This window comes from Balaenoptera musculus, chromosome 1 (assembly GCF_009873245.2).
Source record: "Balaenoptera musculus isolate JJ_BM4_2016_0621 chromosome 1, mBalMus1.pri.v3, whole genome shotgun sequence".
Lineage (NCBI taxonomy): Eukaryota > Metazoa > Chordata > Mammalia > Artiodactyla > Balaenopteridae > Balaenoptera > Balaenoptera musculus.
Window position 1 is genome coordinate 109,167,330 of NC_045785.1, and position 26,208 is coordinate 109,193,537.

A 26,208-nucleotide genomic window follows, 5' to 3' on the forward strand; every position below is an offset into this window, starting at 1 on the left:
CTCAGAAGGCACCTATGGCATTAAATCTGCACTGAATTATCTCAGCCTGGGTGCCTAACAAAATAAATGAATTAACCCAAATACATTATCTGCTTACTTATAACTCACCTCATTAAAAAAAAAAGAAAAAACTATTTGTACTAATTTACAAGTAGTTTATGGGTGCCTACTATATGAGACAGAGTCGGACAACAGAGAGGTTGCAAACAAGAATGAGACAATGATTTTGACCCTCAAAAAGGGAAGCTGCAAATACCAATTTGGGCAGTATGCCGTAAGTCCTTTAAAGTACATGAACAGGATCTAGAGAAATTCAGAAAAGGGGTGGATTAGTAGTTTGGGATTAGCAGATGCAAACTATATAGAATGGATAAACAACAAGGTCCCACTGTACAGCACAGGGAACTATATTCAATATCCTGTGATAAACCAGAATAGAAAAGAATATCAAAAATATATATGTACAATTGAATCACTTTGCTGTACAGCAGAAATTAACACAACATCGTAAATCAACTACAATAAAATAAATTACAAAAAAAGAAAGAAATCCAGAGAAGGAGGAATCATGTAAATCTTCCCCGTAGACTTTGAAAGGCCCACCATCAACGACAAAAGCCAAAATCGAATGAAGAGTGGAGCAGTGATATGTCCTCTATTTTTACTTATTTTTGAAGGTCTTCCTTCCCGACTTCTCGCTGTCCTTTAGTTCAAGGAGAACGGTGGGTGGAGATGGGAATCAACTGTTTGGTAAATAAGGTACCCAAATGGATTTGCAAACTCATGCTCCATCCTCTTCCAGGCCCCCCACAAAGAAATGACGCCGTTGTTCCAATATTCGCGCTGACAGCTTGGCTCTGGGCTCCTTATATTAAGGCTGTATCTGGAAATGTGGCCGTCCGGCACCAGAGCTCAATTCATGGCGCAAAGCCAGCAATGTCCCAAACATCTTCACCCGAGGTTGAGACAGAGAAATAGGGTTTTCTCACCAACCCTAAGGGTGGCCCCCTAAAAACAGCCAAGAGAGCAGGACCGATGCAGAATCCGATTTCTCAGCGGTTTGCGGGGTTCTTGGCGCCAAAACAAACCATCGGGTCCGTCCCCTGCCGGAACTATAAGACACGTAATCGATAATCCTCCGCCTCGCTAAATAGTCCTGTCTAAAATGTCTCGGATACACACTATTTTATCTCAAAGCCCTTCCGAGCATAGAAAATGAGCCTCTGGGGTACACCACCCTTCTTTCTGAATGCAAATGTGGGTTTTCTAATCGTTTTCTCTTCATAGATTCCTCCGCCAGAAATTATATTCCCCGAGTCTGCACTTCCGGGTCCGCCATTTTGCTGCCTCCATTTCTCCGCGAGGGGGGGGTTAAAGGCCCCCAAAATATGCATATGTGAAAAGGTCAAAAAGTAACCGTCAGTGACAGGGAGTCTTAACTAGAGAAGGAAACAGGACCAAACTGGCGGGCTCGGTGAAAACACAGCCGGCAGCGTCCCGGACGAGGAGGTGAGGGGGAAGAAGAGATGCGTGGAATCGGGGGGTGTCACGGCTGGGAGGGAGACTGCCTTGAAAATTTGCACCGCTTCCCAGCCCAGCCCCGGACTTCTGGGTGCAGACTGAGCGGTGCCCCTTCACCAGAGCGGGGGCGGCTGGGGGAAGGAGAGGAAGGGGATGCTGCCGGGAGGAAGGGGAGGGGACTGGGAGGAGGTGAAGAACGGGGTGGGTGTAAGACCTGGGGCTGGGGAGCTGGACCGAGGGAAACCAAGGCCACAGAGGTGACCACTAGGGGGCAGCGCGGAGCCCGTGCCGGGGGCTGCCCCCTAGGCTGAGACCGTGGCTCCCTGCCCCTTCTTCCAGAAAGAGAGAACATCGCTGTGAGGCACGGGATGAGTTGTGATAGAGGAGAAAACGGAGACCCTAATTCTCTGACCCCAGTAATAGCCTAAAGATTATTAGTGAGCTCAGTAAACTGAGCAAGAGCAGTAAGGGCCCCGCCTCCAGTTCTTGCACAGTTGTTTATACAGCTGGCGGCCCAGTGGGGACGTGTGCAATAGAAAAAGAAAAAAAAAAGTCGTCAGATCATGGATTCTTCGCTTCCATTTCTCCTTCCCGTTAGCTTTCTCCTATTCTCACAGATTTCCTTGAGCCAGCTGACATCATCTTATTCTACTCCCCCTTCCCAGGAGGACTTTCCTCTCTCATCTCTCTTTTGAAAACATCTCGGGAAAAGGACATTCTATGACTTTCCTTTTTTTTTTTTGCCCACGCCTTGTTCGCTGGTGGGATCTTAGTTCCCCAACCAGGGATTGAACCCTGGCCCCGGCAGTGAAAGCGCCAAGTCCTAACCACTGGACCGCCAGGGAATTCCCAGTAGAGGTGTTTAGGTCTTGGTGATATACTTTTTATATATAGTATAATTTGAGAAAATGTGAGAGTCATTTCTGCTAATGAACCACCTAAAATTTTGTTCTTATTTTTTTTTCACTGTTTCTGTCAGTTTATTTTTTGTTTTTTGTTTTTTTTTAACTTTTTATTTTATATTGGAGTATAGTTGATTAACAATGTTTGTTCTTGTTTTAAACTATTAGTTGGGACTTCCCTGGCAGTCCAGTGGTTAAGACTGCGCTTCCACAACGGCGGGCATGGGTGCAGCCAAAAACGAAAACTATTAGTAGGGACTTCCCTGGTGGAGCAGTGGTTAAGAATCCACCTGCCAGTGCACGGGACACGGGTTCGAGCCCTGGTCCGGGAAGATTCCCACATGCCGCGGAGCAACTAAGCCCGTGCGCCACAACCACTGAACCTGCACTCTAGAGCCCAGGAGCCACAACTACTGAGCCCGCGTGCCTAGAGCCCGTGCTCCACAACAAGAGAAGCCACTGCAGTGAGAAGCCCGAGCACCGCAAGGAAGAGTAGCCCCCGCTCGCCGCAACTAGAGAAAGCCTGCGTACAGCAACGAAGACCCAACACAGCCAAAAATAAATAAATAAATAAATAAATAAATAGTAATAACTAAATTGAAAGGCAGGTTTGATATTTTAAAAGAAAGATAACCATGGAGGAATGCAAATATAAGTTTTCTGTAAGAAGGGTATGCTATCATTTTTTCTGTAACATTTTCTTAAGTCGTAAAAACTTAGATCAGGTTATAGACTTTCACACTATTAAAATTCATCCTCTGCTCCAGTCCAGTCACAGGGCCTGGACTATATATTCATTTTGAATAAACTCCCCTGGTGGTCTCCTGGATACCCATGTTTGAGCACAATATTCTATGATATAGATTGGAATATTAAATAAAATAAATCTAAATCACATAGTGGCTAGATGATTCTCAAAATTTTTGGTTTTCATGTTTTAATATTCTTAAAAATTATTAAGGACTCCAATCTGCTGTATCTATTGCTGTTTACTGTTTAGAAATTAATTGTTAAATGTTAATTAAAATACAATAATAAATCCATTACATGTTAACATAAATAACAAAATTTTATGAAAGTAAATAACTTCCAAGTTAAAGAAATAGTGAGAAGAATGACATTGTTTGGGAATTACCTGGCAGTCCAGTGGTTAGGACTTGGCGCTTTCACTGTCTGGGTTCAATCCCTGGCCGGGGGGAACTAAGATCCCACAAGCACGGCCAAAAAAAAAAGAATGGCATTGTTTTATATTTTTGCAAATCTCTTTAACTTCTGGCTTAATAATTTTCATATGTATTCCTTATTTTCATATCTATTCTACATTCAGTCTTTTGCAATATGTACTTGGAGAAAGGAGGAGTATTTTAATAGCTTGTTCAGGTAATTGTGGATATTCTTTGATGTTACACAAAAACTCAACAAGTGGCAATTTCTTAAAAGTTAGTTGCAGTGAGGAATCTGAAACCATGTCAATGAATGTTTTATACTTGATTACCTTAAAACCCATTGATCTGCTTTCACTTTGAATGAATCTTTTTACCTGAGCGTGATTTTGTAACATGCATCGGTCATTTGAAAAATATTGGTTCACCAAATAATTCCCATCCTCCAAATGTTGATGCATTTTATACAATATAAAAAATCACATTCATTAGTATCACCACTACTTTTATGAGAAAAGTTTGTAGTAAGCTATCAACTCATGGTGGTGGATATTCCCAAAATTCTGTTTTTTGCATGGAAGCTGAAATTATAATTGATAATTGGCAGTAAATAACTGCCGATTGTCTTCCTTGAAATGGCAGACTCTCTTTGTTCATTTTTTTAATGAGAAATTACTTTTTACAATATGGACAAAGCAGGACAAGATGAAAGGAAACAGATAATAAAAATTAAATTTATCAAGAATAGCCGTTTCCTCGTTGGTTGGAAGATTTGTAGTGAGTGGTGATTATATACCATTCAGACAATTCTACATTGCATATAGGAACTTCTCACTATCCTGGATATCCTTTATACCCAGGCCAGTTTCTAATTTACAGTAACTATCACTTTTGGGGGGGGGGGGCGCTGCAGCGGGTCTTCGTTGCTGCCCGAGGGCTTTCTCTATTTGCGGCGAGCAGGGGCTAGTCTTTGTTGCAGTGGGCGGGCTTCTCATTGTCGTGGCTTCTCTTGTTGCGGAGCACGGGCTCTAGGCGCACGGGCTTCGGTAGTTGTGGCTCATGGGCTCTAGAGCGCAGGCTCAGTAGTTGTGGCACACGGGCTTAGTTGCTCCGCGGCATGTGGGACCTTCCTGGACCAGGGATCAAACCCATATCCCCTGCATTGGCAGGGGGATTCTTAACCACTGCGCCACCAGGGAAGTCCCAGTAACCATCCATTTAAATGACCATTTTGCATGCTCTTCAGACTTAATCTCCACCATTACCTTTGATTTCATGTGTTTAGCAACAGTTTTGTTTTTTCTTTTACCCTAAATAACTGAGAGTTGGCTATATGCCTTTTACAGGGAATAAAAAATCTCTCCTACTGAGATGCTTTTTTTACTACGAGCTTTCACAAAGATTTAATAATGCCCACATTATTAAGTGAAAAACTGTAATGATTTTAGACATAACTATACTTTTTTTTTTAATATATAACTATACTTTTAAACAAAGTATGTAATCTGGCCAAGCTGATGACTTTGTTTAAAAAAAACTCTAGGTGTTGCTGAGACACCTCCAACAGGTGCAGTGACGTCTCTGTTCATTTTTGAAAAAGTGTCTGCCATGTACCTGAGTTTCAATATCCTTGGTTTATCTATTCATTTTTTGTTGTAACATACTATTTCTACCCATGGTTGTTTCAAAGGGGTGAAATGCTGTTTTATTGATTCCTTAAGCTAGAAAGGCAGTAATGTGTTTCACATATTTCCAAAGTATTTTTCTGGAGATTGAAAGTGAGGGAACTATGGTTTAGGGCCTGAAACTTCCCAAATATCTGACTGTTTGTGTTAGATGAAGTAGAAAAGAAGTGCCTTATCAGATAGTCCGCTTGAGAATATCTTACATATATACAAGAGGTCTGCTAAAAACATACATACAAGAGGTCTTCTAAAAACATTTTACAGGCAGCTTTCCTTGTCTTTGAGTGACAGCTTCCCAAAAATTTGTGTTCCTATGCATAAAGATGTCTTTGGTGGACTTGGGGAAGAGGTTGCTAGAAGCAGCAAGAAAAGGCCAAGATGATGAAGTGAGAACATTGATGGCAAATGGTGCCCCATTCACCACAGACTGGGTAAGCTCTCTTAATTATTCCCAGCGTGCGCTGTTACCAACCTTTTTCTTAAAGGCTAAACAGTCTGTATTGATTTTTCTTCATTCTCTTTCTGCCTCAGTCTCCTTACAAGCATTTCATTTTCTTTGCCTCATCTGAATATGTGGTTTTCCTTTTCTTTTAGTTTTCCAAATTGAAAGAATCTCCTGTGGATATATGGGTGGTAATTGTAAGATACTATATACTTGTGATTTTCTATAATGTTTTTTTAGAGTATTTTCTAAAGGTTTACTTCTGCCTGGAGTGTACTTGGGTTATAGGCTGTAATTAGCTAGAAATTGAACAAAATCAGTATACTGAGTGCATTTCTAAACTAATGAAACTCCTTGTTTCCTTTTCTCTAAAATGTCCTCATTAATAAGGAATAGTCTAGCCATTTTGTTTCCTTTACCACTGTTAAAAAACATTAAAGAGGAAGGTGTAATTTCATGAGTTCAGACAGTCAACTTGGAGAGCAGAGTGTCAGAAGATCCAGGTCCAGGTTATAACATGGGCTTGCTTAGCATTCATAGATTTTGTAAGCATTGCCTAATTTTAACAATTCGATAAGCACTGTCCTCTATTTTGGGGTGATTAATTCATAACTTTAGAGGCCAGCAGTTTCTTAGAACTTCACAAAAAGGAAGAAAGGAAACCCATGAGATTAGCATTTCTATAAATAGACCTGAAAAGAGCAATGTGAATTAAATCCAATCAGGTAAAGAGAGTGAATATATGAAAAGCAAAGAATAAACGAAATAGGTTTTAAAATAGAGAGCATAACACGAGAAAGGAACACATCTCTGGCCAAAATGGATGCTGATAGATAACTGTGATTAGTAACAAGACTTACTTTGAGATGATACAGACTTGCTTATTGCTATTGACACACAATTGCTATTTTTTTCTGCGGGTGTGGGTAGGAGGCACTTCATCTTATCAGTCTTTTTGCTTTGCTTTACTGTGGTAACAAACTTCTATTTCAACCAATTAAATTTGTACCCTAAATTTCACATGTAACTTTCTAGTCTCTACCCTTTTCCTAGAATTGTTTTGAACTTGCCTATCCCTTTCCTTTATCCCTGACTCAGAATGCTCTTTTCTATCCATTTTTTTTAACCTTCTTCTAAGCCCTATTTAAAAATCATACCCTTTATGGAATTTTACCTGGTAAGTCCACCTGACTTAAATCCATTATACTTAGCGCTTCTTTAATTGGTTGTATATTTATTTGTCCATTAGTGTATTAATTTTAATGAAATAATTTCTTCAGCTTATCTGTCCAGCCAGATTCTCTCTCCAAGGACAGGAACCTAGGCGTCACCTGTTGTTCATTTGTATCCCTCCAGTAATGATTTAGGACTCTGCACACAGTTGATATTAAATGAGTATTATTTTCCCACAGCTTGGAACATCACCCCTCCACCTTGCAGCCCAGTATGGTCATTATTCCACAGCAGAAGTGCTCCTTCGAGCAGGCGTTAGCAGGGATGCCCGGACCAAAGTGGACAGGACTCCCTTGCACATGGCTGCAGCTGATGGACATGCACACATCGTGGAACTACTTGTTAGGGTAAAGCAAGAAGAGTGAGGGGTCTATATTGTAAAAAAGACAAATACCTCCCTGTTTTTTTACTTAAACAGGTGGTAGGAAACTAGGTTGGGAAAGATTAAGTTTAGGACAGTTTATAGCATTGAATTGCATCTCTTTCAAGAGTCATCATGGCTATGAGGATTTTATTTTCTAATTTTTTAAAGGCTAAACAGACTTTATTGATCTTTCTTCATTTTTCTTCTGCAGGTGTTCTCTGGTCTTATGCCTATTTTTTCAGGCACTCAGCTCTCTGTTAATAAATGCAACAAAAATCTGTTCTTTTCCCCTTCCTCTCCCATCTGTTATAATTTCCAATTATGTCCTTAAAAGGTCCTTTCATTTAAGGCATTGTGTCTATCAGCATTCAGGAGAATTTGAATTCAGGAGACATGTTTTTCCCTTTGATATTTCTTAAACATTTCTAAATTTGAATATGTGTAATCTCTATGGAAATCCTCTGTATATGGTGATGGGATGTTGCACCTGTGCTACTGTAACCAGTGTCTCTTTGAAAAAAATTACTTTTCTGTGACAGAATGGTGCAGATGTGAATGCCAAGGACATGCTGAAGATGACAGCTTTGCACTGGGCCACAGAGCACCACCATCGAGATGTTGTAGAGCTACTTATCAAATATGGAGCTGATGTCCATGCTTTCAGCAAGTTTGATAAATCTGCCTTTGACATAGCCCTGGAGAAAAACAATGCTGAGATTCTGGTCATCCTTCAGGTCCTGTTCTTTTTATACACCACAGTATACTTCAGTTGAAGTTAAGGATTTTTTGTAGGAACTGAATCAAAACTGAATTTTCTCTATCTTATCAAAGTAGTACTTCCACTATGTCTCAATCTTGTGACTCAGTGTCATTAGTATCTTTAAAAATAATAATAATATTCTATAAAGCCCTGAATTATTCATGGTGATTGAAGAACAATGTTGTGGCCAGTACGAAAATAAGCTTTATTTGGCTTTAGAATGTTTTTTCTCCATGAAAATTTCCCTTTCTAATTAAACTTGACTTGGGATAATATTAAAATCCTCTTTATATTTTATGAATATACATCAGCTCTTGTGAGGTAGTACATAGCTCTAAAGCATATTGAGTCATAAGGAAACCATCTCAGAATTAAAAATCAGCTGTGATGATATCATCCATTGATTTCCTAAGCCAGCACTGGTATAGCAGGAAATAACAGGATGAGAGATACAAAGATTAATAGGACATAGCCCTGTCCTTGGAGTGTTTACAGTATGATGAAGGTAAAGACAAGATATAAAGCATTACAATACTATGGTGGTAAACAGATACCTAGGAAGTGTTACAGGAGGGAGTATTGATAATGCTTAAGGCAAGGATTAAAGTATATGTAGACTCTGAACTGAGTTTTGAAGGAGTAGTAGGCAGAGATGTGAGAAAATGATATTCTAGGCTAGAAAAAGCAAATCAAAGACACAGAGGTGGGAAAGGACATGGAATATTCAGGAAGGAGTAAGTAGTTCTGTGACCAGAGATTGGGCAAGAGAAGCAGAGTTTGGGAGTGGCAGGAGCTAAGGCTTGAGAGGCTGAGTTCTGAACATAGGGTTGTTAGATGGCATGCAAAAGAGTATGGACTATTTTGTGGGCAAGGGGGATCCAATAGAAGCTTTTAAGTAGAGAATTGATATGATAAGATTTTTTAAAACGATGATTCTTTGGAGTGTGGTACAGACTTGAGAGAGAAGACACTTAATGCCGAAGACCTTCATTAGGCCAGGCAAGAGCCAATGAAGGCTTGAATTAAGGTAGTGATAATAGAGGGTAGAGGGGCAGATTCAAGAAGGAATTTTACAGTAATCAGAGAATGGATAATCCGTTTCAATTGAAGCTCTTAGCAAGGGGATAATTATATGTAAAAAAATAGCCATTTCTACTGTATTATCAGTGGTTGGTTGGTTGGTTGGTTTTTTCTGAAATGGTTCCCTATAGACTGGTTATTCTCTTCAACTTTCAATTCCTTGTTTAGAGCCCTTTTATAATTCGACTTTTTTTTAGTAGTGATCATGTTTGTAGAAAACTGCTTATGAAAGTAAAAAAATAAAATAAAGATAAGCATCTTTATACCGAAATTGTGCAGATATCTCTAGAAGCAGAAGTGCAGCATATGGAACTAGACTTTAAAATCCGGCACTCATTTATTTGCTTGTTATATATTCTCTTAGGGATTTCTTCAATGGCAGAATGGAATAAGTAGTTGGACAAAACTCTGGAGAATACTGTTCTCTGTAGATTCTCTGCAGGGATCTCCAGCTAGCACATTGTGCTGTACATAATTGATCATAGAATATTAGTGCTGGAAATTACTTTTTAGGCCACCCCCTTTATTTTTCAAATTAAAAACCAATATCCAGAGAGGTTAAGTGAATTGTCTAGAAGTTTTTGCAAATAATAACGCCTTTTTTTTTTTTTCTAAAGTAGAGATAAGCTTGGGAAAGCAATCTAACGTCTCTGTTGCCCTGGTCTGAGAAAAAACAGTCGTCTTAATGAGAACTGTGAGGTCCTTGGGACATTGTGCGCCGGAACTAGTTCTGCTTGACAGAGCATTGTGGGGGGGGCTGTTCAGTAACTGTATAACTAAGGCTGGTTAGTAAGTGTTCTGACTTTGAAATATCTTGCATTGTTTTATAGGAAGCAATGCAGAATCAGGTGAATGCTAATCCTGAGAGAGCCAACCCTGTGACTATGGGTACCCCATTCATCTTCACGTCAGGAGAAGTTGTCAACCTTGCAAGCCTTGTTTCTTCAGCCAGCACCAAAACAACCTCAGGTAATGTTCTGATAATGTGACATTTATTTTAGACTTAAATGAACAGAATTACAGGTTTTCTTATGAGATGAATAGGTACCCTGTCTGATACCCACTCCTTTATTAAGGTATTCCCCAAATGGAAGATTTATAATAGATTTAAAAGCTAATGCACTTATTCTTTCTAGGGGAAGGGAAAATCATACATTGGGATTGTACATAAGTGTTTGCTGTGTTAAAAGTAAAATATTCTACAGATTAATCTGTTGAAGGGTTATGTCTGACCCCAAAATGAAAATGTACGGGTGCTTTAATATGGTACTGCTAAGGAAAATAGTTAAATATTTATAGTCTAAGGCAGTAACAAAGCAGAATAAACATAAATGGTTGTTGGAATGTTGATATAAAAGAGGTACATGTGATTATTTGACTAAAGTGTAAGAGTCTTGATTTGTTCTTGAGAACATATATAACAACAAAATAGCAAAGAAAAGCACTTGGTGTTGATCTTTTGAGACGTGTATGTTTTTAACAAAAATATCTATCTAAAAAGGAGCAAATCCACTTTGCTGTACAGCAGAAACTAATACAACATTATAAATCAACTATACTCTAATAAAAATTTTTTAAAAATAAAAATAAAAAGGAGCAAATTGAGTTTATTTTCAACATCTCCTTACAAATACTTGTTTTACAATGAAGGAACTTGTGTCCTCATTTAAATAAATTTTCCTACTGACTCTTGGTTTCTTTTTCTGTTTCTGACTTTCATTTAAAAATACGCAACTGTATTCATAGTTAAGTTTGTAAAATATCAAAGGAAGATCTTGAATGAGGTATTATTATTGAGAGGCATTGTAAAATAGAAAGAACATATACACACTATACCTAGAATTTTGCATTCAGAACTGCTTTCAAATACTGATTTATTACTTGACTAAGATGCTTGACCTTGGAAAAATTACTTCTCTAAACCTTCTGTACTCATATATAAAATTGGTATATAATAATCTACTTTATGAGGTTGTTGTGAGACTGAGATTTTGTATTTCAGTACCCATTTTATAGTAGGGCTTCAATAATAGCTAATGTTAAGTGGAAGTATAACTTCTCAGTGAAGGTTGAGTCCATCATGCCCACAAGGGGGCAGTAGTCACCTTCATTTTGTAAACTATCAACTTGTTTAAAATCTGTAATCAGAATATTCACAGCCATTTGGATTTGTTGTGGTTCAGGCCACACTGATTAGAACAAGTGCTTTTTTAATCCAAAAGTTTGTAGAAGCCAATAAAGTTATACGTTCACAAACACGTATTGAATAAAAAGAACTAGAGTTAAGTCTTTAGTCTAACTACTGAAATTCTCCAGATTCTTATCTGGAGTGATAAGCAAAGTTGAAGACATTCAGGATAGAGATTCTTAGCCTTGATTCCCATGGACCTATATCATGCTTGTCCTGTTGCTTTTGGCAAACCTACTCTTCTTTCTCTCTTCTGTATGTTGATAACGGCAAATTGAAATTGCTAAACCGTCACATAATTAGAGCTGATCTCTCCAGTGTCATCTTACTCATGAAGCATTTCTACCTAGCTATTCCCCTTTAGGGGATTGGCCTATCTGATGTTTAATCAGTGCAGATAAAAGAAAGGAGAAGAGTTATAAGCCAAATTCAGGTTGTGTTATTGAACTGGGTTAAAGGATTTTCTTTTCCTGAATGGCGGGGCAGGCCTCTTGTTTCCCATCATCCAGTAATATTTTTAAGAATTAACTGGGGCTTCCCTGGTGGCGCAGTGGTTTAGAGTCTGCCTGTCAATGCAGGGGACACGGGTTCGAGCCCTGGTCTGGGAAGATCCCACATGCCGCGGAGCAACTGGACCCATGAGCCACAACTACTGAGCCTGCGCGTCTGGGGCCTGTGCTCCGCAACAAGAGAGGCCACGATAATGAGAGGCCCGCGCACCGCGACGAAGAGTGGCCCCCACTTGCCGCAACTAGAGAAAGCCCTCGCACAGAAACAAAGACCCAACACAGCCATAAGTAAAGAAATAAATAAATAAAAATACAGATTCCTAGAGTCTATTCCCTGAAGGTCCAACGTATCAGGTCTGGAGTAGGATATAGAAATTTCCTTGAAACAAAACGAAACAAACCACCTGAGAGAGGATAGGGAATTGTATACTTAAAAAAAAAAAAAAAAAAAAAAGAATTAACTGAAAAGACCTTAAAAAAAAAAAAAAAAGAATTAACTGAAAGTATCCTAGGATTATCATTTTGGTGGATTTTTTTTTTTACTGCGCCCCACACCATGTGGGATCTTAGTTCCCCGACCAGGGATTGAACCCATGCCCCCTGCATTGGAAGCCCAGAGTCTTAACCACTGGACCGCCAGGGAAGTCCTTGGTGGATTTTTTTTTTTTTTTTTTTAAAGACAATCAGATGTTTTTATTTATTTATTTTTGGCTGTGTTGGGTCTTCGTTTCTGCGCGAGGGCTCTCTCCAGTTGTGGCAAGCGGGGGCCACTCTTCATCGCGGTGCGCGGGCCTCTCACTGTCGCGGCCTCTCTTGTTGCGGAGCACAGGCTCCAGACGCGCAGGCTCAGTAATTGTGGCTCATGGGCCCAGTTGCTCCGCGGCATGTGGGATCTTCCCAGACCAGGGCTCGAACCCGTGTCCCCTGCATTTGGCAGGCAGACTCTCAACCACTGCGCCACCAGGGAAGCCCAGTGGATTATTTTTGATAGCAAAATCCAGATTATAAAGTTTGCTTTCAATTTTCCATTTGTGACTAAAGATATCAGTCATCAGTGCCACCATCAAACTGCAGTGATTTGGGAAGGCAGACTAATTTAAACATTAATCAGAGCAAAACAAAGTTATGAAGATGAATTTCCTGTTTCTGTAGAATCATAAGATGCACTCTAAAATCAAATATAAATTGCCTTGTGTTGGTTCATAAAGAGTACAGGCTTTGGAATCTAATAATTAGGTTCTAATCTGGGCTCTGACATTTACTAGCTGCATGACCCTGGGCAAGTTACTTAATTTTTCTGGATCTAGTTTGCTGAGGTTGCCTAGCCAACCATAGCACACTACCCTAAATCCTGGTCTGAAGAGCTTATTTATTTATATAAGCCTCATTCTGAATAGATAAAAAGTTGTCACTAACAATGCCATTTCCCTTCCAAAAACAAGAGCAACCGTGCACATTTCACTTTATTTGATGTGGGGGTCTTATATGAAAGAGAATGAAGGAATTAACATTATTTAACAATAAAGTACTTTATTTTCCTAGAACTCCCTGGGGTAAGTCTAAAGAGGTAATTTGCATCATCTCTTCAGTTTCAACTGTATATGTCAGAATACTAAACGTAATTTTTCACATAAGTTCTTCATTTTGCTATTGAGGGGAAGTTGGGTGAGTCATTATGTTTGAATCAAAGGGAGAGCACCCTTAGGTTGGAATCATTATATGCTAAGAAGTATATAATGCCTTTCTCATGAAGCAGTTCTACCCAGGTATTCTCCTTTAGCTTGGTGGCCTACCTGATGTTTGTCCTAGAACTTTTTTTTTTTTTTAATAAATTTATTTATTTTTATTTTTGGCTGCATTGTGTCTTTGTTGCTGTGCGCAGGCTTTCTCTAGTTGTGGCGAGCGGGGGCTACTCTTGGTTGCGGTGCGTGGGCTTCTCATTGCAGTGGCTTCTCTTGTTGCGGAGCACGGGCTCTAGGCACGCGGGCTTCAGTAGTTGTGGCTCGCGGGCTCAGTAGTTGTGGCTCGAGGCCTCTAGAGCGCAGGCTCAGTAGCTGTGGCGCATGGGCTTAGTTGCTCCGTGGCATGTGGGATCTTCCCAGACTACGGCTTGAACCCGTGTCCCCTGCATTGGCAGGCGGATTCTTAACCATTGTGCCACCAAAGAAGCCCTGTCCTAGAACTTTAATTATAACAGCCTTGCTTGTGTGTGTGTCTGTGTGTGTATGTGTGTGTTTTAACTGTGGTAAAATAATAACAGCCTTTTTTTTTTATTGTTAGTGACTTATTGTCTCATATATTCCAACCTCCATGAGGCATATATCTGAAAATTGCTTGTTCCTTGTTTGTTTCATCTCTGAGTTTTATGTCAGCACTTGGTACGATAGTCTGAGTGATAAGAAAAACATGAACTAAGCAGGAAAATTAGAGTATAGGCTATAGCTGAATCTTGCTCTTACTGAAGTCATTAGATAGACACAGGCTCCTTTCTAGAGGTCAAGCACTGTGTTCTACTCAGACCATTTGGTTCCCTGAGTATTTTATGAGAAATTAAAATAAGGATATCATTACTATCTCTACCCTTATCTTCACTCCCACAGTCATCATCCAAAAGCTTTGATTAAGATAGTTTGCAGGGCTTCCCTGGTGGCGCCGTGGTTGAGAATCTGCCTGCCAATGCAGGGGACATGGGTTCGAGCCCTGGTCTGGGAAGATCCCACATGCCGCGGAGCAACTGGGCCCGTGAGCCACAGTTACTGAGCCTGCGCGTCTGGAGCCTGTGCTCCGCAACAAGAGAGGCCGCAATAGTGAGAGGCCCGCGCACCGCGATGAAGAGTGGCCCCCGCTTGCCACAACTGGAGAGAGCCCTCGCACAGAAACGAAGACCCAACACAGCCATAAATTAATTAATTAATTAATTAATTAATTTTAAAAAAAAAGATAGTTTGCAGCTATGTGTATTATACAAGTAATCCACCTTTTTATGGAAAAATCTTCTGAAATTTAAATTTATAAACCAGTTAAACTAACTAGATTAATCATATCAGACAAGGACTTTAAGTTTTTTTAAAGTATTTTACAGATAATTGACTTTTTTTAAGCATAGTAGTAGAAGAACTTAAGAGTACATTTAGGGCTTCCCTGGTGGCGCAGTGGTTAGGTATCCGCCTGCCAATGCAGGGGACACGGGTTCAAGCCCTGATCCAGGAAGATCCCACATGCCGCCGAGCACCTAAGCCCATGAGCCACAACTACTGAGCCTGCACACCTAGAGCCCACGCTCCGCATCAAGAGAAGCCACCACATTGAGAAGCCTGCGCACCGCAACAAAGCGTAACCCCCACTTGCCACAACTAGAGAAAGCCTGCGTGCAGCAGTGAAGACCCAATGCAGCCAAAAATAAAATAAATGAAATTAAGAAAAAAAAAAAAAAAGAGCACATTTAAGAAGAAAATAAGTGTATCAGTCACATTTCAGTCAGGAGACAAAGCTACGTATGGTGTAGTTTTATTATACGTAATTTTATTATACATGTAAAATAAATATATCTATTTTATTATACATATATAATAAAAATATATATATATAAGTATATAATTTATAAGCTTATAAACTTAATTTATAAACACTTGTTAGTAACAGTGGAGTAACAACCGCGAGCGGAGGAGAACTCTAAAGAAAACAGGAATAGCCAGTATGCGGAGCAGCCGCTACTTCTGTATGACAAAACTTAATCTCATGCCAGATGACAAGAAATATTTATGGGGGTCCAGCTTCAGTATCACAAGATATGGCAAAGAAGAGTGGATCTGCAGCCAAGAAGCAACTAATTCACAACTGCTACAATAAGTATCTCTGAAATTATAGTGAAAGACTTAGGGAAATGAAATTCATGTTATAAAAGTTTGATTTATGCAAAACTGTTGAGCAATACTTTCAGTTCATAAAGTTAGGAGTGCCTATTGCCAGATCTAATACACTTCCCTCTTGGAACTTAGCTGTAAGGATATCACACAGATACAAGAGAAAAAGGTTATGAACAAATTGTTTTTTAAAAGTACATCATGACATAACTAAAGTAAGTAAAGTAGGTAATTGTTTAGCCTTTGACATTCAATATGTGAAACTTCAGGTTTTTAATGTTTTTGCACTTGAGGTCAGTCCTAGTCTTCTCACCTCTCTAGCTGATGAATAGAAGTAGCATGGTTGAGTAAAGCCCAGGAGGGGCCTATTCCCTCACCACTGCTTAGTCTGGGGTGAGGCATGCTTTGTACGCTTACTGCCTGCTGCCAAGGAGAGCTCTGCATAGCCAGCCTAGGGAGTGGGTGGCACTCCTGGTCTGTTAGCTACTGATGCTCAGCATTGGCAATGCCAAGAGAATGATCAAATGAAGGGAATGTAGTGTGGCCCTATACCAAGCATATTACCTTAATCCACTTTAAAGGGAAGACTTTAAACCTTAAAAGAGTTTTAACACCATGATAATTGGTTTTTGTAAGTTTGTATTAGAGAGCAAGATTAAGCACATTAGAGTGAAAAGCTGAGGTTTTGATTTAATAAGACATTTTTAGTTCATCTCCATTTATTCTCTCCGCTGGACCTCATTTGCCTTTTTTACCGAAATAGGTGACCCCCATGCCTCCTCAACAGTACACTTCTCAAATTCTACCACCTCAGTGCTGGCCACCCTTGCAGCTCTTGCTGAGGCATCAGCCCCCCTCTGCAACTCACACAGAGCCACAGGTAGGTAAGGGATATCTGCTGGGTGAATCACCATTTCTTCTTTTGCTTTTGAATCTCCAGCAGATTTAATTTGCATGAAATGTTAAAGAATTATGGTTAGAGACAGCTAGGATAAAGGGATGTAGAGTCATTGAGCATCAGAAAGAAAAATCGCTAAGTGATATAATCAGTCAGCTGAATAATATCAGAGAATGACTAAGTTATTCCTTTGTAGTTTTGCAGCTTCAAGTTTGTTTACCCTGACTCCAGTTGCATCAGATTGAAATGTTTAGTCTTATATTAGCAGAGTTTTGGAAATACTCTATGTTATGTTTTGTCTGATGCTATCATAGAATGATTCAAAATAGCAGCCTAAATATCTTGTATTAAAGCATCAAAATACATGGGACTGCTACCTCGCTCATTTTTATATTCTTTGTACCTCAGGTTGGCTTGCTTTTATTTTCACTGGAGATGTTATTTTGGCATTTCCAGTGGATTTGTGAAGATACATTCTGTATAGTGCCCTTCTTATTTTAAAACAGAAAGGTTTCAGGTCACTTAGCCAGAGCTAGTGACCCACAGGGAAAAGGCTTAAGGCTTCATATAGGTAGGGGACAAATAGTCATAGGTAAGGCTAAATAGTCATTTAGGAATCTTTCTGGAAACCTCTGGCAGTCTGCTCCATCATAAATGAAAGCAGATTGTTGATTTCTTTCTGCTGTTGACATTTGGATGCTGAGAACATTCCTCCAATCCTATTTTTCCAACTGGCAACAATCATAAAGATCTCTACTCAGATGTGTATGAGTGAACAGCATGGCAGAGGAAAAAGCAATGTATTAAACTTGTGCTTGTTATTCTTTTGATTTGTTCTTTGATGTTGGTTAAATCATTTAACTTCTCCAGGTCTCAGTCTCCTCATCTCTGACATGATGGTTGGATTAGATTACCTGTCAGGGTCCTTTCAGCTATAACATTTAACTGTTCTTTGTTTCTAAGAGGTGTGAATGCTCTATTTCCACTGAACTGCCTGAATGTGTCTCATATGGATAGTCCCTACCCCACTTATTGCAAAGTTCTACTTGTGACTCTTTAGATATAGAAATTTCATAGTGGTAGGAGCTGTTTCCCCTAATAGTTATTGGGGTTACTGACTAACCAAACTGGAATTCTTTATTCAACATGATACGTGTAAAGCTCTTAGAAAGGTACCTGGCACGTAGTGTCATTGCTGTTAATGTTATTGTTGATGTGTCAGATGAGAGAAGCCATCTACTATTTTTGTCTATCAGACTTCTTCAGTGTTTTGACTTCTTGACATATTATTTTGTTAATTCACTATTAAATGCCTTTATTTCTTATAGAAATAGATCTACTCTAATTTATAGTTACTTTTCTAAGCTCTCTAAAGTTATTTAGACTTTCAAGATGCTTTCTGAAAAAGGAGTTCTGAGATAAAATATGTTTGGGAAACTCAGCATATCTTATTTTATATTAGAGAGTCACAATGCTCATTAGTCTATTAGGGTCTCTGATACTTCCTACAAAATAAACAAACACAAAAATTTAAGCATATTTAAACGAGCATTTTGAAAATGTATTTGTACGTAGAACCTATCTTTAGTGAAAGCTAACATGTCAATGAAGACATTTTATTTATTTATTTATTTTTATTTTTGGCTTCGTTGGGTCTTCGTTGCTGTGCCTGGGCTTTCTCTAGTTGCGGCGAGCGGGGGCTGCTCTTCGTTGGGGTGCACGGGCTTCTCACTGCGGTGGCCTCTCTTGCTGCGGAGCACGGGCTCTAGGCGTGCGGGCTTCAGTAGTTGTGACACATGGGTTTAGTTGGTCCGCGGCATGTGGGATCCTCCTGGACCAGGGCTCGAACCCGTGTTCCCTGCATTGGCAGGCGGATTCTTAACCACTGCACCACCAGGGAAGTCCCTGAAGACATTTTAGAAAATACTGTTCTAATGCATTCCCTGTTTTCTTTCTTTTTTAAAAAAAATTTTTAATTTATTTTTATTTATATTATTTTTGGCTGTGTTGGGTCTATCATTGCTGTGTGCGGGCTTTGTCTAGTTGTGGCGAGCGGGGACTACTTTTCATTGCGGTGCACAGGCTTTGCGGTGGCTTCTCGTTGCGGAGTACGGGCTCTAGGCTCGCAGGCTTCAGTAGTTGTGGCACGCAGGCTCAGTAGTTGTGGTGCACAGGCTTAGTTGCTCCGCAGCATGTGGGATCTTCCCGGGCTTGAACCCATCTCCCCTGCATTAGCAGGCGGATTCTTAACCACTGCACCACCAGGGAAGCCCTCCCTGTTTTCTTTTCGCCTCTGACTTAGCATTGTTTACAGGAGCTTGCTTTTGTGAACTGTTGAATCTAACTTTTTTTTTCAAGTTTTTCTATCCCTGATATTATCAGTTTTAAGGGGGCTGAAATTACTATACTCCTATTTTTTTTAAAGCTGAAATGTTATGTTTCCTTTTGTCATCTGTAGCTAATTCAGAGGAAATCATAGAAGGAAATTCTGTTGACTCATCAATCCAGCAAGTGGTGGGGAGTGGAGGCCAGAGGGTCATCACCATAGTGACCGATGGAGTCCCTCTGGGTAATATCCAAACTGCAATCCCTACTGGAGGCATTGGCCAGCCATTTATTGTAACTATGCAAGATGGACAGCAAGGTGAGTTATACCATTTAGACAATTGTTTATTAAAAGATACTTTAGACACTCAACACACCTCTAAAAATGAGGCATTAGGGGGACTTCCCTGGCGGTCCAGTAGTTAAGACTCCGCACTTCCAGTGCAGGGGGCGCGGGTTCAATCCCTGGTTGGGGAACTAAGATCCCACATGCCACGTGGTATGGCCAAAAAAAAAAAAAAAAAAAAAATGAGGCATTAAGGCAAGTAGTGGGAATGGGAGAAAGCCAGATGCCAGATGGGACAAAGAAGCTCTGAAAAAGGAAAAGAAACAGAAGCCAGGCTGGCAAAGGCTAATTCTCCTAATATATATAAAATCTGTGAGTAAAACCAATAATCTGGTGGAAGAAAGAGCAAATAATGTCAACTAGTAGTTCACAGAAAAGAAAATACTGATGGTTCTTAAAAATAGGAAAATACATTCAACCTACTTCTTTCATGCAAGAGAAATATAAATAAATACTGCAGCAAGATACCATTAAAACACTATATTGTCAAGGGTATGGGGAAACAGGCAGTCTTATAAACCACTGGTGAGAGTGTAAATTACTGCATCCTCTGAAGAGCAAACTGTCAATATATATCAGTATTGAAGATGCATATACCTTTTGGCTAAAAAGTTATTTTTCTATGAATTTATATTCACACACACAAAAATGACGTATATACTAAATTATTCATTACAGCATTATTTGTAATCATCAGAGATTAAAAAGAACCTAAGTAGAAGTCATTAAGGAACTGGATAAATAAATTATGATACACCCCACCCATGCAATGGAATACTATGCAGCTATAAAAAACAATGAGGAAGATTCTTGTATACAAGTATGGTCTGATCTCCAAAATATATTAAGTGACAAGAGCAAGATGCAGGGGTGTGTAGAGTATGCTACATTTGTATTTTTTAAAAAGGGAAATATATGTATATTTGCTAATATGTTCATAGACTTAGACTATCTCTGGAAGAACATTCAGAAACAACATTGATAACATTGGTTCCCTTGTAGCAGGGCACCTGGGTAGCTAGGGATGGATAGGAAGCTTTTCAATGTATATGCTTTTATCGCTTTTAATCTTTGAACCATGTGAATGTATTACTTATTCAAAAAATACATAAGTAAATTTTTTTTGAAAAAAGAAAGAAACTAATCATTACAACTTCATTCCTCAGAAATGCTGGAGAAGGAGGGTTGGTATAATTACCTTTTGTGTCATCAAAATTTTGACTTGGCCTAAATAATTATGGGGATTTTATAATTTTCAAAATATTTGAGTTGATGGATCTTTGCAGTATGGGAAGAAAGAGTAGAAATTAAACCTTTATAATTCAGGCTTTGGTATCGTAAGTTCTTGGAGCTTTATTTGGAAATATACCACTGATATTTTTGTGGACATGATTATCATTTAAAGTTTTGGGGGGCTCATTGAGTAAGTGAGAGACTCTGCTTGTAATGGAGTTAAATAAATGAGAACGAAGTTGTTTTAAGGAAAAAATAAAATTTGAGGTTTTGCCTAGATAAACTACACTACTTTTTTAAAAAATTTTTTTTTAAAATTACTTATTTATTTATTTTTGGCTGCGTTGGGTCTTTGTTGCTGCATGCGGGCTTTCTCTAGTTGCGGCGAGCGGGGGCTACTTTTCGTTGCAGTGTGCAGGGTTTCTCATTGAGCCCAGAGCACGGGCTCTAGGCGCATGGGCTTCAGTAGTTGTGGCACACGGGTTCAGTAGTTGTGGCTCACGGGCTCTAGAGTGCAGGCTCAGTAGTTGCGGTGCACGGGCTTAGTTGCTCCGCAGCATGTGGGATCATCCCTGACCAGGGCTCAGACCCGTGTCCCCTGCCTTGACAGGCGGATTCTTAACCACTGCGCCACCAGGGAAGTCCACTACACTACTTTTTACAGATGCATTTAACCAGGCCCAAAGAAGGAGAGCTGAAATTTTGTGAATTAATTGTAAGAAATTTTTAATCCCAGACAGAATTTCCATTTCCACTTAGCAGATATCCAAGCTGCTTTCTACTGCTATCAGTTGATGAGTGTTCAAGGAATACAAGCTAATCTTAAAATCAACCAAACCAAATAACTAGGTAAATCTGCTTTAAACAAAAATCGTAATGTATCCTAAAACCTAAGTATAATTTTAACTTTTTATTTTGAGATAATCATATATTCATTCATGTGTAGTTGTAAGAAGTAATACAGAAAGATCCCGTATACCTATCACCCAGTTTCTCCCAATGGTAACATTTTGTATAACTCTAGTACAAGATTACAGATGGGAAATTGACATTGGTACAATCCACCAACCTTATTGAGATTTTTTCCAGTTTTATATGCATTCATTTGTGAGTTTGTGTTCTATGCAATTTAATGCATGAGCACCACCAAAGCTGAGATACAAAACAGTTCCATCACCGAGATTCCTTGTGCTACTCTGTATCCCTTGTGTTATAGCCACTTCCCTTCCCACCTCATTCCTAACCACTGGCAACCACTAACTCACTCATCTGTTCTCTATCTTTATACTTTTGTCATTTCAAGAATGTTATATAAATGGAATCATACAGTATATAGCCTTTTGAGATTGGCTTTTTTCTCTCAGCATAATTCCCTTAAGGTCTATCCAAGTTGATGTTTGTATCAATAGTTCATTTCTTTTTATTGCTGAGTAGTATTCCATGGTATGGATGTACCATAGTTTGTTTAACCATTTACCTACTTAATCTGTCTCCAGGTTTTGGCTATATCTGAGTAAAGCTGTTATGATCAATCATGTACAGGTTGTATGGGAACATAAGTTTTCAATTTTGGGGTAAATTTCCAAAAGTAAAATTTCCGGGTCATATGGTAAATGCATGTTTACTTTTATAAAACACTGCCAAATTATTTTCTACAGTGACTGTACCATTTTACATTTCCACCAGCAATTTATTAATAATCCAGTTTCCCACATTCTTGCCAGCGTTTGGTGGTATCACTATTTTTTTTTTTAATTTTAGCCATTCGGATAGGTGTGTAGTGCATCATGTGTGTTGTGTGCATATGTGTGTTGACCCTTTTCTCACTTATCTATAAGAGAAATCGTTAAATTAGACACAGCTAATGGCAAAGTGCTTTCATGAAAGGTTTCTCAAAATTCTTATTTAAGATATCAGACCTACTTTAGATAAGTTATTCCTGCAGAATTGTAAGCTAAGTGGTCACAGCTTCTGATCTACAGTCAGACATTTCTATATAAAAGCCTCAGAGTTGGGTCTTAACTGCATGGCTTCCAAACCTGCAAATCTTCACCCTTCCTTTCTGAGGTCTTCTTAGTGCCTCTAATCTTTTTGGTTTCTCTCTGTAAAGCCATGCCTTGCCTGTTGATTCTAAAATCCAAAGAGATATGAACAGTGAGATATCAGAGAATATATTTTAGTTTAGATGATTTTTTTTTTTTTTTTTGGCTGTGTTGGGTCTTTGTTGCTGTGTGCGGGCTTTCTCTAGTTGCGGTGAGCAGGGGTTACTCTTCATTGCGGTGCATGGGTTTCTCATTGCGGTAGCTTCTCTTGTTGCAGAGCACGGGCTCTAGGTGGATGGGCTTCAGTAGTTGTGGCTCACAGGCTCTAGAGCGCAGGCTCAGTAGTTGTGGAGCACGGGCTTAGTTGCTCCATGGCATGTGGGATCTTCCCAGACCAGGGCTTGAGCCCGTGTCCCCTGCATCGGCAGGTGGATTCTTAACCACTGCGCCACCAGGGAAGCCCTATATTTTAGTTTATTGTCTGATTCAAAGTAAGCAAAGTCTCTTTGTTTTACTATGTATTCATCACCTCCAATTGGTGTCCTTTGGCTTATAGTTCTAACTGTACCTGCTGGTCAGGTTGCAGAGGAGACTGTCATTGAAGAAGAGGCAGAAGAAGCAGAGAAATTGCCACTGACTAAGAAACCAAGGATAGAAGAGATGACAAACAGTGTGGAGGAAAGCAAGGTAATGTTTTTAGCAGTGGTGGAGAGAAGAGAAGGCAAAGATTCAAAAGCCAGAACTTTCAAGGCCCAAACCCTTCTTTTTTTGTCTACTCTCAGGAATTCTTACCTGTGGTGGTTTACTTTTACAGGAAGGCACTGAAAGAGAGCTACTTCAGCAGCAACTCCAGGAGGCTAATCGAAGAGCCCAGGAATACCGACACCAGCTCCTAAAGAAAGAGCAGGAGGCAGAACAGTACCGCCTCAAGCTAGAGGCCATGGCCCGACAACAGCCCAATGGAGTTGATTTCACCATGGTTGAAGAGGTGGCTGAGGTAGATGCTGTAGTAGTTACAGAGGGGGAGATGGAGGAGAGAGAGACAGAAATGACTGGAGCAGTAGGGACCACAGAGCCTCATACTGGAGTTTCCATGGAAACTGTTTCAACTTAATGTGCAAGGGCCACAGCTTGTGCTGTGTCCATCTTTTTCCTCTTTTTAAAAGAAAATACAAAGGACAAACATTGTATAAAAATTAAGAATGTCCTAAAGAAGAAAACTATAGCAGGGTACAGAGTTTGGGCTCAGGAAGGCTCTCTATGCAACTGGAAAATTCAAAGCCAAATTTAGGGAACAAGTCTTCTGAGGGACCAAAAGAATAAGGACCAAATTTCTCAGCTCACATCATTGCTTGAAGCATAGAGGTAAAAGAATCCTGGATGTTGCAGATTGATTGTTTTTTAAATAACTGACTTTCTATCAAAAGATTTTAAAATAATATCCCTAATATGGACACGCCCAGAGCCTTTAATATTATAGTTGTACCATCAAGTGACCTGAAACTTTGCCTTAGGTTTATGATGTGTACCTGTTAGAGGAGAAACTTAATTGGGAGGAGGGATTAGACGCAAGTTTTGGGGAAGAGAAAGAAATATATTCCACTTCCGAAGGAGCGGGCAGGCACTCCCCACTATCCTGAGTTAATTTCACTGAAAAGAAATGTGTGATTGCCTGACTAAATTTGCATCCATTGTGTGTCCATAGCTCAGATGCCAGTTTAAGAAACTGAAATAGAATTTTTAAAAACTGGAAAGGAGAGAAGTGTATATAAATCCAAAATCCTCCAGGCTGTGCCTCTGCAATGCTGGAAAGTGGCCAGAAAGAGGCTCGTGGGGTTAGGAAACAATCTGATCCTGAGATACCAACTTTGCTCTGGCTGGATTTTATGAAATTGCAATCAGGAGGGTAGTCTGTTGTCAGAACAACTTGCTTCCAACCATTTATTTATGTAATGTCAAGCTTTAATATCAACTTTTTAATTTTATAAAACTTTGTTGAGTTTTCTAAGTGTGCCTTTCTGTGGAACTTACGTGGTATCCTCTCATATGCAAGAAAAGACGGGGAGAGATGAATGCTGAGGACGTTGTATAGCTTTCTCCATCTTATTTGGGTTGAGTAAATCGCTCTATTTCCTTAAGGTCAGGCCTTGTGCAGAGCTTTTGTGCCTTATAGGTGCTCAGTGTGTGCTGGCAGAGGGAGTGAGAACTACCAGTGCCGTAATGTAAGGAACCAAAGATTCTGACCAGATGCTTCGTCACCTTACTGTCTTCTCTCCCACTATGCCTGCTCCCTTTGCCTATATACTTTTGAAAGTGTTTCATTGCTGGGATTTCTTGGAGTTTTTTTTAAAAAAAAGGGAATACGGATGGAGAGAGAGGGGTTATGGAGAGGTCATCATCCTGGACTTGCTTGCTTTGTTGTAAATTAGAAGCAACCAGAGGGAGCTGTGCCAAGTAAACATTTGAATGACTGTTTAGAATGTGGTTTTCTTAATTATCAATCACGGGGAAAACATACATTTTTAATTTGGAATAAAATGTGACAGTTAACATGGTTCTGTTTACCTTGATTAGTGAAGCAATTTGCTGCAGTTTTCCAGAGGTGCAGAATCATTTGGGGCTCAAAATAGACTGAAAACATAACTCCCCAAACCAAATTTAACAAACAGAATTGGCTATTAGAGGTTTATAGACAAAAATATCAGTTTTTTTTGTTTGTTTTTTTAAAATTTATTTATTTATTTATTTTGGCTGCGTTGGGTCTTTGTTGATGTGCGCGGGCTTTCTCTAGTTGAGGCGAGCGGGGGCTACTCTTCGTTGCGGCGCACGGGCTTCTCATTGCGGTGGCTTCCTTTGTTGTGGAGCACGGGCTCTAGGTGCGCAGGCTTCAGTGGTTGCAGCACGTGGGCTCAGTAGTTGTGGCTTGCGGGCTCTAGAGCGCAGGTTCAGTAGTTGTGGCACACGGGCTTAGTTGCTCTGCGGCATGTGGGATCTTCCTGGACCAGAGCTTGAACCCATGTCCCCTGTGTTGGCAGGCTGATTCTTAACCACTGTGCCACCAGGAAGGCCCAAAAATATCAGTTTTGAAATTAATCTTGGCTGTGGGCCACCGTAGCTATGTTTTCTCCATGGACCAAGTACTAAGCACTTCCCAGATGATCAGAGATTAGTCTGCACTGTTGGGGATGATGGAGAAATGCAGTGGAGCAGCCTAGGTAAGGGAGAGGGTAAAATTGTGGTATCTGCTGTCAAATCGTCCTATTTCTGTTTGCAATATTTTTCCTTTTTCTGAGTCCCTTTGTGAATCAGGTGCTAACAATAAGCTGCTATTGTGTGCCATTTCAAAGCTTTAGCTTAACTATAGAGGGACCAAGTGTTATTTTAGATGTGTTTTGTGTGTGTTCTTGGTGCATGCATTGACTTTAATTCCTTCTTTTATTCTTTCCTGTTAAGGGAGTGGAGGTTAACTGTGTAGAAAATATGCAGGCCCAACCACCTCACTCTCTGAGGTAGCTTCTGATTGAGGGCAGGGAGTTTCCATCCAACACTCCCTTCTGAGCATACAGAGTCCCTACTGTTTGGGGGAACTGTTTAGAGTTTCTTATTATTCTTTTTTTGTAAGAGCCTATCATTCCCACCCAGTAAAATATCTAA

General features: G+C 39.7%; 1 protein-coding gene across 4 annotated transcripts; it reads left to right on the forward strand.

Moving 5' to 3' along the window:
• The first annotated feature begins 494 nt into the window (after positions 1-494).
• Positions 495-25,349, forward strand: GABPB2 (GA binding protein transcription factor subunit beta 2). Of its 4 annotated transcripts, XM_036824777.1 has the most exons (9): positions 495-1,509; positions 5,595-5,702; positions 7,126-7,293; positions 7,850-8,044; positions 9,981-10,119; positions 16,474-16,590; positions 19,067-19,252; positions 23,111-23,241; positions 23,369-24,311. In XM_036824777.1, exons 2-9 carry the CDS (start codon positions 5,595-5,597, stop codon positions 23,666-23,668), a joined length of 1,344 nt encoding a protein of 447 aa, XP_036680672.1. In that variant the 5' UTR covers positions 495-1,509; the 3' UTR covers positions 23,669-24,311. The 4 variants fall into 4 exon arrangements, with proteins under 4 accessions (XP_036680672.1, XP_036680682.1, XP_036680692.1 ...); XM_036824787.1 differs by lacking the exon at positions 16,474-16,590; XM_036824797.1 differs by lacking the exon at positions 7,126-7,293 and having other exon boundaries at positions 23,369-23,925.
• The last annotated feature ends 859 nt before the right edge of the window (positions 25,350-26,208 follow it).